Raw genomic sequence first — 16,746 nt, 5'->3', positions numbered from 1 at the left:
GCCCTCCAGTTTCATCAGCACATCCCATAAAATAGGCTAAAGTTTTCTAGGTTCAACAGCCTAGAAGGGCAACTAAAGGTTGCCCACTCCAACTTTTATATTATTTACCCGCAGATGCGTGCGACAAGACTGGCGCTAAGTGATTAAAGTTTACATACAGACTCCTCCATTATCAAAGTCGGTTAATGGCAATCATGGTCGCTGGCGGGTGATAAGGAGACGTTGGCTCCGATGGATTGTAAGGTCCTTAGGCCCCTTAATTCCAAAAGAAGCGAATTTCGACCTCTATTGAGCGATTAATTGACATTTAATGGAGTATACACGATCTCTGGGATTCCGGATACGTCTGGTTAACTCGGCCTGTGCTCTGTAAGCCTGATAAGAGCACCTGATTTACGATGTACTCCGATTGCGACGCACATAGACAGATATCGTGCCGAGATAAGGATGGCTGGCTAACTGGGGGTTGCTACTTAAGAAGGGTGTCCACGATCCGACAACAGAAGTGCGCTGGCAGCATCCAGACCCTAAGCTCCGAAGGCTTTTCCGTTTCGGCTTTCCTAGTTTCCCGATCCCAAGATATAACACACCTGAAGGATGACTAGCACTGCTAGCAACTTGGCCAGCACAGTGGCCTCTGCCACTACGGCTGCCATGGAGGATCTCCGCTTCAGCCTCACGGACTACATAGTCTTCTCCCTCATGCTAAGTGCATCGGCCGGAATTGGGGTCTATTTCGGGTTCTTCTCGAAGGCCAAGAACACCACCGAGGAGTACCTGCAGGGCGGTAAGAAGATGCCCACCCTTCCTGTGGCCATTTCCCTTGTCTCGAGGTGAGTGTTCCGCACGCTTTATTCCATAAATTTCCATGTCGTCACAACGTACCGCCAGTAAAAATACAGCAGACACATCACGGGGCCATAAAGATAGTATCGTAGTACCGTGCCTCCTTCGCCTTAATCCGTATATTCTATTCTCGTATGTCTATCCATCTATCTTATCCAAATGCGCATGCCAGTTATTGCACCCATAAAGTAGGCTTAGACGAATCGCACAATAACCGCAAGCCTGGTGAAATTAATTAATTCAGGTTCGAGCCCCTTTTTTTACGGAAATCGTTTGCTAGTTGCTGTGGGATCTTATACAAATTTTTAGCTAGGATGGGTGATTTACATGATTTAATCAACTTTTCTGTAATTTCAGTCAGCTTTCCGGAGTGGCCATGATGTCCGTTCCGGCGGAGACTTACTCCTTTGGATTCAACATGATTTTTGTGGTCTGGGCCATGGTCCTGGCGGTACCAGTTCTTATATATGTCATTGTGCCCGTTTTCTACGATAATAATGTCTCCAACTGCTATGAGGTGAGTGAAAATGTTCCTAATGAGTCAGCTTTTTTTAACAAAACTGAGTAAACAGATAAAATGTTCCCAAAAATAGGTTAAAATAAAATTTCCAGTAAAAACTAGATTTTTAAACATGAAAATTGAGGTCGCTAAAGTGCAAAAATGTCTAGCATCCTCTCGGTGAACTTAGCAAAATGATCTTTAAATAACTATATATATTTATAGAACACTGTCCTTCTGCTTTTAATTTTTTTGATTTCCCAACATGTCATAAAAGATTAAGACAGCAAGCAAAAGCCTTTAAGGTTATGTCAATAAATGGGTTACGTTTATATGCCCTAAGCCATTATAATATATAGCTTCTGGTTATAAAAGACTTTCTTATAATAAAGTCTTTGTTTGATCTTCTTTTACAGTACCTGGAGATGCGTTTCAGCAAGCGCACCCGCCAATTGGTGACCATCACGTTCATCATCAACCAGTTCCTGATGCTTCCCGTCTACATGTTTGTGCCTTCGCTAGCCTTTTCCCAAGGTATAATGAAAATAGATTTTAACCGCAGGCGCGTCAGTGGTTGAATTAAAATTCATTTTCATTTGCAGTCACCGGCTACAACATCCACCTGATCAACACGGTGGTCTCGTCCATTTGCGTCTTCTACACGATGCTCGGCGGGATTAAGGCTGTAGTCTGGACAGATGTGGTGCAGGGAGGCGTTATGTTGATCTCGGTTGTTTTGGTGGCCATTTTGGGAACCTCGAACACAGGTGGTTTGGCTAATGTTTTGCAGAATGCTTCCGAGGGTGGTCGCTTCAACTTCAAGTAAGTGTAATTCAGGAATATAACATAACCCCTTTTTTGTGGTTTTTAATTGATTGTTGCTTGTTAGATAGCTTGACTAATTTCTTAACTTGTTTTTAGTTTTGGCATAGATCCCCGCCTGCGGCTCACCTTCTTCAGTGGAATGGCCAGCGGTCTGCTGATGTGGACGGGCAAACTTGGCCTGGACCAGAGCTGCGTGCAGAGGATTGTGTCCATGCCATCTTATGGCCACGCCAAGAGGTGCCTCGTTATGGCTGGCTTTGGTTTCATCATCATCATGTCCTTCACCTGCTTCGCTGGAATCATCATGTTCGCCTACTACTACGGATGCGATCCCATTCAGGCTGGGGTGAGATAATTGATTTGTGGCCCTAAAATAACCTATACTGAATATCCTTCCTCCTTAGCTGGTCAGCAAGCCAGACAAACTGATGCCATTCTTCATTCAAGACATTATGGGGCATTTGATGGGCATGCCCGGTGTCTTCATCTCCTGCGTGTTCAGTGCCTCGCTGAGTTCTCTTTCCGCCAGTCTGAACTCCTTCGCGGGAGTGGTTTACTTCGACTACATCAAGCCAAGAATCAATCACACGGAGGCCAAGGCCAATGCGACCATGAAGATGCTCATCGTGGTCATGGGAGCATACTGCATCGTGGGCGGCTTCGTCGTGCAGAACTTCAACTCCATTATCCAGACGATGTGGACGATCACAGGCATTAATATGGGCGCTGTCGTGGGAGTATTCTGCCTGGGCATGTTCGTGCCCCGCTGCAATGCCAAGGTGGCCGTTAGTGGAATCGCCTTCAGTGTCCTGGCGATGCTGTGGATCATCATCAACGGACAGATGAACTTCAAGGCTGGGCTGATCAAGTACGACACCCTGCCCAATGGCCTGGATAAGTGTAACGCCGAGAGCTTCCAGGTCATCTTTAACTCCATGTAAGTAGAGAATCCTAAAGTATATTCAACTTTTTTAATGGAAAAATCTTCACCAAAAGCAACAAAAGCAACATCGCCACCACTCCGGTTCCCTCTCTGGATGCCCCCAAGCAGGTGACCACCGCTTTCGGTAGCGATCGCGACTTCTCGATCTACGACGCGTCTTTCTACTGGTACAAGGTGATGGGTGCCATTCTAGTATTCGCATGGGCCATTCCCATGAGCTATGTTTGGCCCCTGGACAAGGACGAGAAGCAGAACCCCAAGCTATACTCGCCCTTCGTCCGAAACTTGTTGAACCAGCCAGGCCCGTCCTTGGAGTTGGAGGAGTTGCCTCTAAAGACGCCACTGTCCGAAGAGCAAATCAAGGAGAAGGAAAACGGAATCGCATCAGAGGCCTAGTATACCATATCATCACATCTGTACATTTGCATTAGAAATATTAAGTAACAATAAGAATTGCACCCAAAAGTTATCGACTAGGGAACCAAGTTCCCATTTAAAATAAAAGGTAATACAATTACTTTGGAGCGACTTCAAACGCAAAATAAATGAAAATGCTATAATTATAAAATCTAAATTTTCTTTTTCCTTAAAAACATTATCTCAGCCGAAATTGAGCTATAGGACGAGAGGTACATAGGTAAAACCCGAACTTTCATAGAAAAATATCTTAACTACCGAGTAAAAAAAAATGAATCATACTTTGACACAACAGACCTCCATACTAGGATTTACTCAGTAATCCGCTTTTGAAGACTGCTTAAAATGCCGTCAAACAAGTTTAGTTTCTCTTGTATTTTTTTAAGATTTATTTACAAAAGAATATTCAAATGAAGAATGCCTTATACAGAAGATAAGCTACGTACAAAAACGGTCTGACTGATCATTTCAGTTGCAACGGCTTCCAAAACTAATTTACGCTTTTGCTGTGTTTATATATTATTTATCATTATTAATATTATTAGAATTTGTGTTTCTCCTTTTTTCATTGAAAAAGTTTACTCTTTACTCTAGCATGTATTTACGAATTCAGTTAGGAGTGATCGCCTGGAAGGGATCTTTACCTAGCACAACAGTTTCCAATGAGCTCATCCGTAGTCACCGATTGCAAATCGGATCCTTAAAAAACGTAGACTAAATGCTTCAAATAAAACGGGCTTGAAGTACGAATAGAAATATTCAAAAAGGGTGAAAGTTATGCATAGACGTATCTTAAAGCCGCAAAGCATTGGTTTTGCGTTACAACGGGTAAAATCTTTCTGCGTTTCGGTTGCTTAATTTTTGAGTGTTGTCCAATTGGTTTTATAATTAAGGATATTATGCCTTACAATTTAAAAACATCTATTTTACATACATTTCCGTCAATGTATAATTTGTTTGATTCCAATTTGATTAATTATCCACATACATATTATATTAAGATGCATTTTACAATCTGTCTGTGTATTTCTGGGGAAGTGGGTGGGTGGGTTATGGGGACTGGAACTACTGCCTACTTGTTTTACTTGTCTGTCTAGCTGACGCACACAGTGCAACATAGAAAGTCCAGCATCGATTGCAGCCTATGGCGTCCCTCGCGTCAACCAAATACTGGAAGACACGAAACTATCATCAAAATGAAGGGATTTCTGAGTGCGAAATCAAATGGTCAATTAAAAAAAGAAAATCGTAGCTTGTGTTTGGGGAAACTCTTAAATGTTTGCATGTAGTTGGCGACATCCAGACCAACTCGGCGGGCGATCTGAAGATGCAGTTTGTACAAATTCGCAACGCAATGTAGTTGTTGATTGTCCATCGGTGGTGGGATCGGTCTAGTTACAGACCTTTGGCGCTGCGTTCTCGCCTACTTCGGTTGAACTGTTGACGATCTTGGGCTCACCTACAAAAGTGACATTTTACTAACTTAAGCCATCATTAATCACAACCTTTAAACTCACCATTAACATTGATTTCGACCTTCTTGACCTCGCTGATCACCTGTTGCTCCTTGGCAGGACTCTCGGCCGCCTTCGCTAAGGTGGCATCGACTTCCACGGTCTTGCTGACATCATTGGTGGCGGGGGTGGTGGGAACCTCGGCAGCAACGGGCGTGGCACTTTCATCAGCAGTGCTCTCCGCCTCCTTGGGCTGCGTAGAACTCACGATCTGCTTACTTTCTTCGCTGCTCTCGGCTTTCTTGGGCTCTTCTGCGGACTCGGCGGTGGTTTCTGCCTCCTTGGCTTCGGCAGTGGATACTTCTGGAACAGTTTCCTTCACTTCTGTGGCCACTTCCTCGACATCATTGCTGGATTCTGTTGCCTCTGTGGCTGCTTCTGGTTCTGGAGCGGCGGCAACCTCCTCGGTGGCAGGTGTTTCTACTTGAGCCGTGTCCGAACTGCTTTTCGAACTGGCATCAACCTCCATGGGCTCTGGGGTGGGTTCCTTGGCCGGCTCAGCTTGCGCCTTTGGCTCCTCTTCAACGGGTGCTGCAGGTTCTTCAGATTTTTCTTCGGGCTTCTTCTCTTCAACTGGTGCAGGTTCTTTTTCTGCTGATGGTGTGCTTTCGACGACCGGCTCATCTTCGTCAACATCCATGGCGGAAGCTGGCTCTTCGGGGGCAGCGGGAGTTTCTGTGGCGGCTCCGTTCTCGGAGGTCTCCTCGCTCGCCTTGGGTGGCTCCTCCACTTTTGGCACCTCTTCGGTTGACTTCTCTTGCTCTTCTGTGCTTGGTTTGACTTCGTCGACATGGTTCTGCTTCTCGTCCGCCACTGCAGGCACCTCCACTACAGCATCTGGCTGGTCCTCGGTCTCGGCTGGCTTGGCATCTTTCTCCTTTGACTCACTGACTTCTTTCTCCGCATCCGTCGTCGCCTCCTCGGGCTTTTCTTCTTCAGCCGCTTTCTCCTCCTTCTTGGTCTCCTTCTTCTCTTTCTTGGCAGCGACCTGAAAAATTATTTGTTCGTTAGTTTGCAATCGAGGGAAGACCTGGCAGTTTGTTTACCTTTCCCTTGGGCGGTGTCTGCACCTTTTCCGGCTCTTGCTCGGGCTCATCACCGCCCACGTCCAGCTTGCGTGCTCCACGTCCCTTTCCTGCGCTGGCCTTGGTGGCCGAGGCCGGGGATGTGCGCGCCTTTTTGCTTGGCGGTGGCGTCACTGTCTCGGCGGCTCGGGTCGGCGTTCCCCGAGTGCTGGACCGCGTTCTCCGTCCTCCCGCCAATTCCAGGCTGCCGCCCATTGTTCGCACCAGCTCCTCGCTTTCCTGCTGCGCCCGCTCAATGAACGAGCGACGTTTGGGAGTACGCTTCTACAATGGAAAGGGAGTTCAGTGAGTACGCAGAGTTCAGAAAGATGTTTAGATAACACAATTAGATAGGTAAAGCTAGTTTCGGTTATTGTTAGCGATTAGAAAAAATGTTTGCGCCCGATCAATAACCGAGCGGCGTTTGGGAGTACGTTTCTATAATAGATAGGGAGTACACAGAAGTTCAGAAAGATGTTCAGATAACAAAATTAGATAGGTAGAGCTATTTTCGATTTTTGTCAGCGATTAGAAAAAAAGTTTGCGGAAGATTCTAGATAAGATATTTTAATTTTCATTAATTTAGACAACAAATTACGAATGTTTTGTTTGCATTGTTCTTCAGTTATTTATAAGATAACAAATATAAGCAATCCATAGGATCGTGTTTTTCCCGCCAAAACTTAAGTCGCTCTTTCCTTGCTTCTCGCTCTCTTTTTTCTCTTAGAAGGAAGATCGGATTAAGAAGAGCGCTTATTTACCGTTATCCTAGCGCAAAAGCTCTCCCACTGATTTCCCGCCAAATTTGTATGTTCTCTCAGTTTCAATTTCGCGAGTGCAAGCGACGCACGCGATTAATATTTGGAAATAACTAATAATCGGCGTTTTACGGTTTTAGAAAATGTTTAAAATATAATACACGTGAAAACGCAAGTGTTCAATGTTTGTTTTAATTAATTCTACTCCATATTTTACGCTCAAAAGTTGATTTGCAGATGTGTGTGTAAAAGCTAGTCTAATTTCCATCTGTTTGTTTTAATCGATTTTTGGGGAAAAATATTCAACTAGTGTTTCCTGTTTTTTTAAATATTTTTTTAAGTGATTATGATCTGCATGAACGAAAGCCCAGAAACATAAACAACTTAACGCATCAAAGGTAAATGTACAAGTTTCTTAACATTAAAAATAAAATATTTATTGACTTAAGTGTTAGCAAATATTAAAGTTGTACTTTAAAGAAATGGGATATTGAGAACATAAAATTAAGGAACAATGAGCTATTTTCGAATTTCGTTCCGTAAAGCGCGCACTGTACTATTATTGACACGGCCAAGTTGCCGCTGCAGTCGCCCCCGCATGTTCTTGTTTACAGCTGAATTCACAGCGCAGACCCCCAAATGAGCCCCCTATCAATTGCTGTCGATCGGAGAGTTAATATCCGTAGCTACAACTATTAGTATAGTCGTCGCTAGCCGCTAAAACATTAACCCGAATCTAGAGCGCAACGTATGGCATACATACAAACGTACACAAACAGAAACAGAAACACAGGCGCAAACACCGCGAGGCGGATGCAAGTGTTTGTGTCGCTGTGTGTGACAAAGTACAGCAAACAACAAAAAGTCGAAAAGGGAACCAGCAAAAATAAAAACAAACGAGACGCGGCGGCAGCGGCAAAACGTGAGCTCAAAAGAGAAACGCCGATTGCCTGCCTGCCTCTCTCGTCATCATCTCATCTCTCCCGCCGCTCTTCCTCTTCGGCGAGTAGCTGCGTATACACACACGCACACACACTGCCACGGGGAGGGGGGAGTTGGAAAGTGGAAAGGAAAAGCAAAAAGCGCGCGCACACGAGGGTAGACGTTGAAAAAAGAAACGTAAATAGAAAACGGACGCACAAAGGGAAATTGTGAAAATGCACAATATCCGTGAGCCCGTATACACACACGGTTATTTTGGAAAAGTACCGCAGATAATTCTTTGGGCAAAGCAAAGTCCCCTGTTTGTGTGCGTTATCGCCGCGCTATGTTAATTGTCGCTAAATATGGATGTGTATGTGCGGCTGCGGCTACTTACGGGAGTCTTTTTGTCGTCCCCCGCCGCCGCCTCCTCTATTTCCACCGCCTCCGGCTTTTGGGCCACAGTTGCCTCCGACATTGTTTAGTAGATTGGCGGTATTTCCAAGTATTTCGCAATTCCTATATCTTTGGCTTCCACTTCGAACGCTGGCGAGTTTACTCCGCCTCCACTCTCTCACAGGCGCGCACACAATTACAGGTAGGGTAACTCAATCGACACACACGCCACGCTTCTTGGCACACCGTGAACGCGCAACTTTGGGAAATGCCGTTTTTCGAGAACTTTCCACGTCTAGGGGCCCGCTTTTTGTTCACTGATGCTGCGCACAGATCTTAGCAAGTAGCTGCGCCTGTTTTTTCCAACTAAAACACTCGCTTTTCGCCTTTTAATGCGTTTTTAAAAAAACGCTTGCTCGGAGTAAACGTAACTAAACTGCTTCTTGCCAGGGCTGCGATATTTGTGGCGGCGATAGCAGGCACTCGATAAGAGTTCGTTATCGAATGTATACACTCAACGTCATATGTCTGCGTACAGTGAAAATAATTTTTGTTTTGTAGCTTTGACAGTAAAATCCTTGGGAACTCTTTGGTACTTTTGTAATTCGTGTTTCCCCAAAACCATTTAAAATATCATACTTATTTTATACCACTCCTATCCCATAATACAAGTTATTTGCACTGTACGCAGAGATATGACGGCGAGTGTATGGTATTTTGGCCAACGGTCCCACTGCAAAACCACACGCGGCTTTTCTGCTGTTTTTATAAATTTATTTTTAAATCCACAATCAAAATGGTCTCCCAGCTGCAGATCGAGGCCATCGGCGGCGTCCTAAACAACAAGGACCGCCCTCTGAAAGAGCGATTCCGGGCCCTGTTCACGCTGAAGAACATCGGCGGCGAAACGGCCATCGAGGCGATCAGCAAAGCCTTCGACGATGATTCGGCTCTGCTGAAACACGAACTGGCCTACTGTTTGGGCCAAATGCAGGACGCCAAGGCATTGGACATCCTCACCAAGGTGCTGCGCGACACCGCCCAGGAGCCGATGGTGCGCCACGAGGCGGCGGAGGCCATGGGAGCCATCGGCCACCCCGATGTGCTGCCCATTTTGGAGGAGTACCAAAGGGACCCGGTGGTGGAGGTGGCCGAGACCTGCGCCATTGCCCTGGACCGCGTCCGCTGGCTGCAGAGCGGCCAGAAGGTGGACGACAACAACCCGTACGCCTCCGTGGATCCCTCACCCCCAACGGCGGGCGAGAAGAGCGTCGCCGAGCTGAAGACCATCTATCTGGATGCCCGGCAGAGCCTGTTCGATCGCTACAGGGCCATGTTCAGCCTGCGCAACCTGCGCACCGAGGAGAGCGTCCTGGCCATCGCCGAGGGGCTGAAGGACTCCTCCGCCCTCTTCCGCCACGAGGTGGCCTTCGTCCTGGGCCAGCTGCAGGAGCCCTGCAGCATTCCCTTCCTGCAGGAGAACCTAGAGGACCGCCACGAGAACGAGATGGTGCGCCACGAGTGCGCCGAGGCCCTGGGCGCCATCGCCACGGAGGACTGCATTCAGATCCTGAACCGCTATGCCGAGGACGAAAAGCGGGTGGTCAAGGAGAGTTGTGTCATCGCCTTGGACATGTGCGAGTACGAAAACAGCCCGGAGTTCCAGTACGCCGATGGGCTAACCAAACTGGACGGGACCAAGTGATTTACGCCGCCCGTTTGCATCTACCAACTGTATATATTATTTGTAAACTTGTATTGTTTTATCGCGTACTGTGATTACACGGACCTAATCTTATCGAGACATAAAAAGAAATCGAAACGTGACTTGGTGGAGGTTTCACTTTGCCTGTCGACGGGATGAATCAACTATTGCAGATTCCGAGGGAAACCCCTATAAATTGTACTAAAGAATCGGGGATTTCATGGTCTATAGGTGATAGGCAATGACCAAACAAATTGGCCCTTATGCACTAAATAATAGAAAACGCTATAATCATTTTTGGCATGTAGATAGGTATTGATAATAAGAACAAAATTGATTGAATTATTCAAATACTATGCCGCAGCCTTCAAATAGCCGGAAAATGCGATCTGCCGGGAAGTCTGGAAATTCAAACTACAAGGTGAGTTCCAAAGTAAACAGGACTTATAAAAAAAGTCAGAACAAAAAGTTTTTTCGGCAAAATCAATTTATTTTATTCAAAATAGTCTCCTTCTGCTTAAATACAGCGTTTTGCACGGTCCAAAAGCATGTCGAACGAGTGTTTTAGCTCGTTGCCCGGTATGGCCGCCAGTATGCCGGTGCAAGCCTTTTGAATGGCCTCTACGTCTGCATAACGCTTTCCTTTCATCGGCAAATGCATTTTTCCGAAAAGGTAGAAGTCGCACGGTGCCATATCAGGTGAATACGGGGAGTGGTTGATGGTTAAAATGTGATTTTTGGTCAAATAGTCGGACACAAGAGTCGATCGATGAGACGGCGCATTATCGTGCAACAAACGCCAACTTCACTCTTCGCGATATTCGGGCCGAACACGTCGAATACGGCGCACCAAACGCTTCAAAACTCCAAGGTAGTATACCGCATTAACGTTTTGGCCGGGTGGAACAAATTCTTTGTGGACAATACCCTTGGAATCATAAAAACAAATCAGCATTGTCTTCACTTTTGACTTCTCCAGGCGTGATTTTTTGGGTTTCGGCTCGTCCGGAGCCTTCCATTCAGCACTCTGGCGTTTCGTTTCGGGATCATATTGAAAACACCACGTTTCGCCACCAGTCGCAATCTTGTAAAGGAAGTTCGGGTCTTTTTTTGACTCTTTAATGATGTCCTTCGAATGTTGAATTCTGAGCAATTTTTGGACGTCAGTCAATTTGTTCAAATGTCCAAATGTTCGGTCAAAATGCGATAAATCGATGTTTTGGAGACGTTCAATTCTATTTCCATGAATTTCAATGATGATTTCGGCTGCTTTTTTATGAATTCAAACACAGGTTCGATGGAATTTTCGGTGATCACGGATTTTGGTTGGCCCACAAGTTCTTCGTCATTTATGTCCTCACGACCACTTTGAAAACGTTGAAACCACTCCTGCACTCTGCTACGGGATAGGCAATCATCGCCATAAACTTGTTTCATCAATCGAAACGTTTTGGTAAAAGTTTTACCAATTTTAAAACAAAATTTATTGTTGGCTCTTTGTTCGAAGCTTATTTTCGCACCGATGACACAAACATATACTATGTTTATGCTAAGGGTTTCATGATTTCTTGAAAGTGTGAAATAAAGTTTGCTCCTGTTTATGCGACGCGGCATTATTTTTTTCGATTCACATGAACTAATCTTGCTAGCATTAAAGATAAAGTGTGTGCAAGCTTGTATAACATTTTTTCTACCAACAAAATAAAAGATAAAAAATAGTTTCCATTGGCACTGAATTAAAAAATAATTAGTTAAAAGAAAGGTGTATTTATATCGATCTGGCAACTCCGATAATTATATAGAAATACCGGAGTTTAATTGTGACCATTTGACGCTTTCAGGTTGAATTCATAGTCAATTTTCGTGTGTTGCCGAATTCACGAAATTGCGTTTATGCACACACGAATCGTCTGAAATCGCGAAATGAAAGCGTGATTTCGGCATCGCATAAACATAGTAATACTGACACCTAAAACGCAATAACCCTTCCAATAGATGAAACGACCGTTAAACGATAGCAGATTCTAACGCACCAGTTGACATATAGGTGGCGCCACTAGAGGGCGCTAGATTAAAAAAGTCCTGTTTAAGCCTAGTACTCACATCGACGAAAACCGCGAGCTAACCATAGGAGTGAGCGAGAGGCAAATACGCAGCTAACGTTTTTCGTCGGGTCTGTTTTTCAGCGCGGTACTCAGATAAGCTAAGGAAATACCAGAAAAAATACCAGATTTCGCGTTTGAATTTCGATGAACGCCGTTAGCCGCGGCCCAAAGAATAAGAAATTTAGTCTTTGGCGGTGTTCGTGGGAAATTTAAAAATTAAAAATGCAAAAAAAATGCCTAAGGAGGTCAGTGCAGATGAAAAAGGACGCCGAATCCAAGCTGTTGCCCGTTATTGTGGGACTTGACCGACAGGAAGCAATACCACAGCGGGGCAAATCCGCACAATAGTTAAAGTGCTGGAGGAGATCCAATAGATAATTCCAGTGGGAAGGAACATGGGACATCGCTCGATCTCCGACGAGCTCTCCCTTGAGGACTCCACCTCCACCATCTACTTGGCAGCTAAAGCGGAGATGGACGACGCGCCGGCTTCTATAGGGAGGAGGAAAGGGGCAGCTGGAGGAGCCATCACCAGCCATTACTAGGATGCTGGGCGACTTCATCCAGCATCAGGCGGAACAACCCCGTTCCCAATTCGGCTCCCACATCCTAAAGGTTCAAGATTTGATTTGTTTTCTGTTTGGGAACAAGCCCAGCTGCATGACAGTAAGACCCTGCCACATGCATTGCGGGTGAACTTTGAAAACTTCGGTCATACTCCAAAGAATACGATTTTTCGACTAGTGAAACTCTTTGCCGATCTGAGTACTAGGCTTTACTTTGGAACTCACCTTGTAAAATGCAATGTGGCAACGCTACTAATTGGAATATATTGTATTCGATACAAATTCAAAAACTTCGTCCATCTTCTAATAATTCTTCAGTTTCGGATGGAAAGTTACCCGGTAATTAACGGGGGACTTTTCGCCACGATCTATAAGACCAACCCATCTGAAAAATCCCCCAAAAACCGTGAAAAACTCATGTCCGTCAAATTAGCGTCGGTCACTTAGCGGCGCTGGCGGAACGGTGGAATCTGGAACATGGGGCCAATTTTTATTTTTTGTTTTTCTCGGCTTTTTGGGGCCGAATCGAAAAATATTAAATGTTTAGAATAAAAATATCTATCGATCTAGATAGTTTGCAAACATATCCGACTTCTAGAAATTTATTAAAAATCTATTTAAAAAATCGGGTCCCCACAATTTCGTTTATTGCTCCCCTCACAGAGGTTGTACCAATATGCACGGTAAACCTGGTTATTGGGCGTTAATTCAAGTTTCTTGTCAAAAAGTATCATTGAGCTAAAGCCGTCAGTTTTTGAGAAAATAGCTTAACAGTGAAGGCACCTCGGATTTTCCCCATACAAAATAGGGGGGCAAACAGTAAATTGCACAGGGCTCCACTCTCAGACGTTGTACCAACATGCACGGTATATTGGCAGATTGGGGATCGCCTAAAGCAAGTTCAGTGCAAAAATCATATCGATAAAGCCGTCAGTTTTTGAGAAAATCGCTTTACAGTGGGGGAAGATAATAATTAAAAGAAGTGGCGCCAGATTAAAATTAGAACCAGTAAGTTCCAAGACATGAACCACTATGTAAGAAATGTATTCAGGACACTAACCATATGGCAAAAAATAATGTTTCGACGCTATCTCTATTTTTAATTAATTTGACTTTCACAGACGTTGTACCAACATGCACGGTACCTCGTTGGAAAGGAAATTCATTTTGCTAACTAACAAATGCGGTTCGGCGAACGAAAAGCCGTCAGTTTTTGAGAAAAAAGCATAGTGCGTTGTGGGCATCTCATTTGTTCCAAAATTGTAACTAAGAACACATGAACCTTATATCGATACCCTATATCGATACTTCGATAAAAACGAATGCACGAGGGCTGGAGAAGAAATAATTAATATATTTTACTGAAACTCTTAAAATGTGAATTTCTAATAAACTACTGACCCGATTTTAATAAATAATACATCAAATTGATCAGGTGAGCGAATATAATCGAAGGCATGTCTTTATTTCGTTGAAAATATTATTAAACATAATTTCGTTTTTATATATTATGGCGCCAAGGCGTTGTCAGAGCGCAAGGGCAGCTCCTTCGAATGCACGAGGGCTGGAGAAGAAATAATTAATATATTTTACTGAAACTTTTAAAATGTGAATTTCTAGTAAACTAGTAAACTACTATTTCAATAAATAATATATCAAATTGATCAGGCATGTCTTTAATTCGTTAAAAATATTCTTGAACACAAGTCCGTTTTTATCGTATTTTTTTTTTATTTTATTAGTGTACTTTATAAAAAAATAATTGTAATGAAAATCGGTGGGAAACAGCATTGTGTATGGAACTCAGAATTTGTACAAAATACACGAATTTGTCATACCCTACAAAATATAATATTAAAAAAACTCGATATTTTCCTTAGTGTATTTAAAAAAAAATAATTGTTATGAAAATCGGTGGGAAAATCAGGAGGCGGCCGTCGATAAGGCTGATGGCCAATAAATAAATATCAAGAAATAAAAACATCAAAAGTAAATGCGTCGAATTTTTATTTTTATACCCGTTACTCGTAGAGTAAAAGGGTATACTAGATTCGTCGAAAAGTATGTAACAGGCAGAAGGAAGCGTTTTCGGCCCCATAAATTATATATAATCTTGATCAGGATCACTAGCCAAGTCGATCTAGCCATGTCCGTCCGGATGAACGCTGAAATCTTGGAAACTATAAGAGCTAGGCTATTAGGATTTGGCATGCAGATTCCTGAGCGTTTATTAAAATTAAGGAATATATCGAGTTTTTTTAATTTTTTTTTTGTAGGGTATGACAAGTTCGTGTATTTTGTACAAATTCTGAGTTCCATACACAATGCTGTTTCCCACCGATTTTCATTACAATTATTTTTTTATAAAGTACACTAATAAAATAAAAAAAAAATACGATAAAAACGGACTTGTGTTCAAGAATATTTTTAACGAATTAAAGACATGCCTGATCAATTTGATATATTATTTATTGAAATAGTAGTTTACTTGTTTACTAGAAATTCACATTTTAAGAGTTTCAGTAAAATATATTTATTATTTCTTCTCCAGCCCTCGTGCATTTGTAGGAGCTGCCCTTGCGCTCTGGCAACATCTTGGCGCCATAATACATAAAAACGAAATTATGTTTAATAATATTTTCAACGAAATAAAGACATGCCTTCGATTATACTCGCTCACCTGATCAATTTGATGTATTATTTATTAAAATCGGGTCCGTAGTTTATTAGAAATTCACATTTTAAGAGTTTCAGTAAAATATATTAATTATTTCTTCTCCAGCCCTCGTGCATTCGTTTTTATCGAAGTATCGATATAGGGTATCGATATAAGGTTCATGTGTTCTTAGTTACAATTTTGGAACAAATGAGATGCCCACAACGCACTATGCTTTTTTCTCAAAAACTGACGGCTTTTCGTTCGCCGAACCGCATTTGTTAATTAGTAAAATGAATTTCCTTTCCAACGAGGTACCGTGCATGTTGGTACAACGTCTGTGAAAGTCAAATTAATTAAAAATAGAGATAGCGTCGAAACATTATTTTTTTCCCATATGGTTAGTGTCTTGGAAGCTTAGAACAGGGTGAACAATTTTGTTACAAATGAGATGCAAACCACGCATTATGCTTTTTTCTCAAAAACTGACGGCTTTTCGTTCGCCGAACCACATTTGTTAATTAGTAAAATGAATTTCCTTTCCAACGTGGTACCGTGCATGTTGGTACAACGTCTGTGAAAGTCAAATTAATTGAAAATAGAGATAGCGTCGAAACATTATTTTTTTCCCATATGGTTAGTGTCTTGGGAGCTTAGAACAGGGTGAACAATTTTGTTACAAATGAGATGCAAACCACGCATTATGCTTTTTTCTCAAAAACTGACGGCTTTTCGTTCGCCGAACCACATTTGTTAATTAGTAAAATGAATTTCCTTTCCAACGAGGTACCGTGCATGTTGGTACAACGTCTGTGAATGTCAAATTAATTAAAAATAGAGATAGCGTCGAAACATTATTTTTTTCCCATATGGTTAGTGTCTTGGGAGCTTAGAACAGGGTGAACAATTTTGTTACAAATGAGATGCAAACCACGCATTATGCTTTTTTCTCAAAAACTGACGGCTTTTCGTTCGCCGAACCACATTTGTTAATTAGTAAAATGAATTTCCTTTCCAACGAGGTACCGTGCATGTTGGTACAACGTCTGTGAATGTCAAATTAATTAAAAATAGAGATAGCGTCGAAACATTATTTTTTTCCCATATGGTTAGTGTCTTGGAAGCTTAGAACAGGGTGAACAATTTTGTTACAAATGAGATGCAAACCACGCATTATGCTTTTTTCTCAAAAACTGACGGCTTTTCGTTCGCCGAACCACATTTGTTAATTAGTAAAATGAATTTCCTTTCCAACGTGGTACCGTGCATGTTGGTACAACGTCTGTGAAAGTCAAATTAATTGAAAATAGAGATAGCGTCGAAACATTATTTTTTTCCCATATGGTTAGTGTCTTGGGAGCTTAGAACAGGGTGAACAATTTTGTTACAAATGAGATGCAAACCACGCATTATGCTTTTTTCTCAAAAACTGACGGCTTTTCGTTCGCCGAACCACATTTGTTAATTAGTAAAATGAATTTCCTTTCCAACGAGGTACCGTGCATGTTGGTACAACGTCTGTGAATGTCAA

At 42.9% G+C, this 16,746-nt stretch overlaps 3 protein-coding genes across 3 annotated transcripts; 2 read left to right on the top strand and 1 right to left on the bottom strand.

The window, feature by feature from the left end:
* The first annotated feature begins 493 nt into the window (after window positions 1–493).
* On the top strand, window positions 494–3,687 carry salt (salty dog). Its single transcript, XM_065866359.2, has 7 exons — window positions 494–833; window positions 1,204–1,363; window positions 1,762–1,879; window positions 1,948–2,167; window positions 2,267–2,516; window positions 2,575–3,107; window positions 3,167–3,687. The coding sequence occupies exons 1-7, from the start codon at window positions 598–600 to the stop codon at window positions 3,507–3,509; spliced, it is 1,860 nt and encodes a 619-aa protein (XP_065722431.2). The 5' UTR covers window positions 494–597; the 3' UTR covers window positions 3,510–3,687.
* A 203-nt stretch (window positions 3,688–3,890) lies between these two features.
* On the bottom strand, window positions 3,891–8,648 carry LOC108010857 (enolase-phosphatase E1). The gene is made up of 4 exons (XM_036819756.3): window positions 8,185–8,648; window positions 6,091–6,393; window positions 5,048–6,032; window positions 3,891–4,989 (listed from the first exon to the last, which is right to left on the bottom strand). The coding sequence occupies exons 1-4, from the start codon at window positions 8,263–8,265 to the stop codon at window positions 4,922–4,924; spliced, it is 1,437 nt and encodes a 478-aa protein (XP_036675651.3). The 5' UTR covers window positions 8,266–8,648; the 3' UTR covers window positions 3,891–4,921.
* A 243-nt stretch (window positions 8,649–8,891) lies between these two features.
* nero (deoxyhypusine hydroxylase nero) lies at window positions 8,892–9,956 on the top strand. Its single transcript, XM_017075717.4, has one exon. It carries the CDS (start codon window positions 8,893–8,895, stop codon window positions 9,886–9,888), a length of 996 nt encoding a protein of 331 aa, XP_016931206.4. The 5' UTR covers window position 8,892; the 3' UTR covers window positions 9,889–9,956.
* Window positions 9,957–16,746: the final 6,790 nt, after the last annotated feature.

Source organism: Drosophila suzukii, chromosome 3 (genome assembly GCF_043229965.1).
Source record: "Drosophila suzukii chromosome 3, CBGP_Dsuzu_IsoJpt1.0, whole genome shotgun sequence".
Classification (NCBI taxonomy): Eukaryota; Metazoa; Arthropoda; class Insecta; order Diptera; family Drosophilidae; genus Drosophila; species Drosophila suzukii.
This window is presented reverse-complemented; position numbering and strand designations above follow the sequence as displayed.

Coding starts and splice junctions, on each gene's coding strand:
- LOC108010857 (XM_036819756.3), bottom strand. CDS start 8,265: ATGTCGGAGGCAACTGTGGCCCAAAAGCCGGAGGCGGTGGAAATAGAG. Junction 6,033..6,090: donor AGACACCGCCCAAGGGAAAG/GTAAACAAACTG, acceptor ATAATTTTTCAG/GTCGCTGCCAAGAAAGAGAA. Junction 4,990..5,047: donor GGTCGAAATCAATGTTAATG/GTGAGTTTAAAG, acceptor TCACTTTTGTAG/GTGAGCCCAAGATCGTCAAC.
- salt (XM_065866359.2), top strand. CDS start 598: ATGACTAGCACTGCTAGCAACTTGGCCAGCACAGTGGCCTCTGCCACT. Junction 834..1,203: donor GCCATTTCCCTTGTCTCGAG/GTGAGTGTTCCG, acceptor CTGTAATTTCAG/TCAGCTTTCCGGAGTGGCCA. Junction 1,880..1,947: donor TTCGCTAGCCTTTTCCCAAG/GTATAATGAAAA, acceptor TTTCATTTGCAG/TCACCGGCTACAACATCCAC.
- nero (XM_017075717.4), top strand. CDS start 8,893: ATGGTATTTTGGCCAACGGTCCCACTGCAAAACCACACGCGGCTTTTC.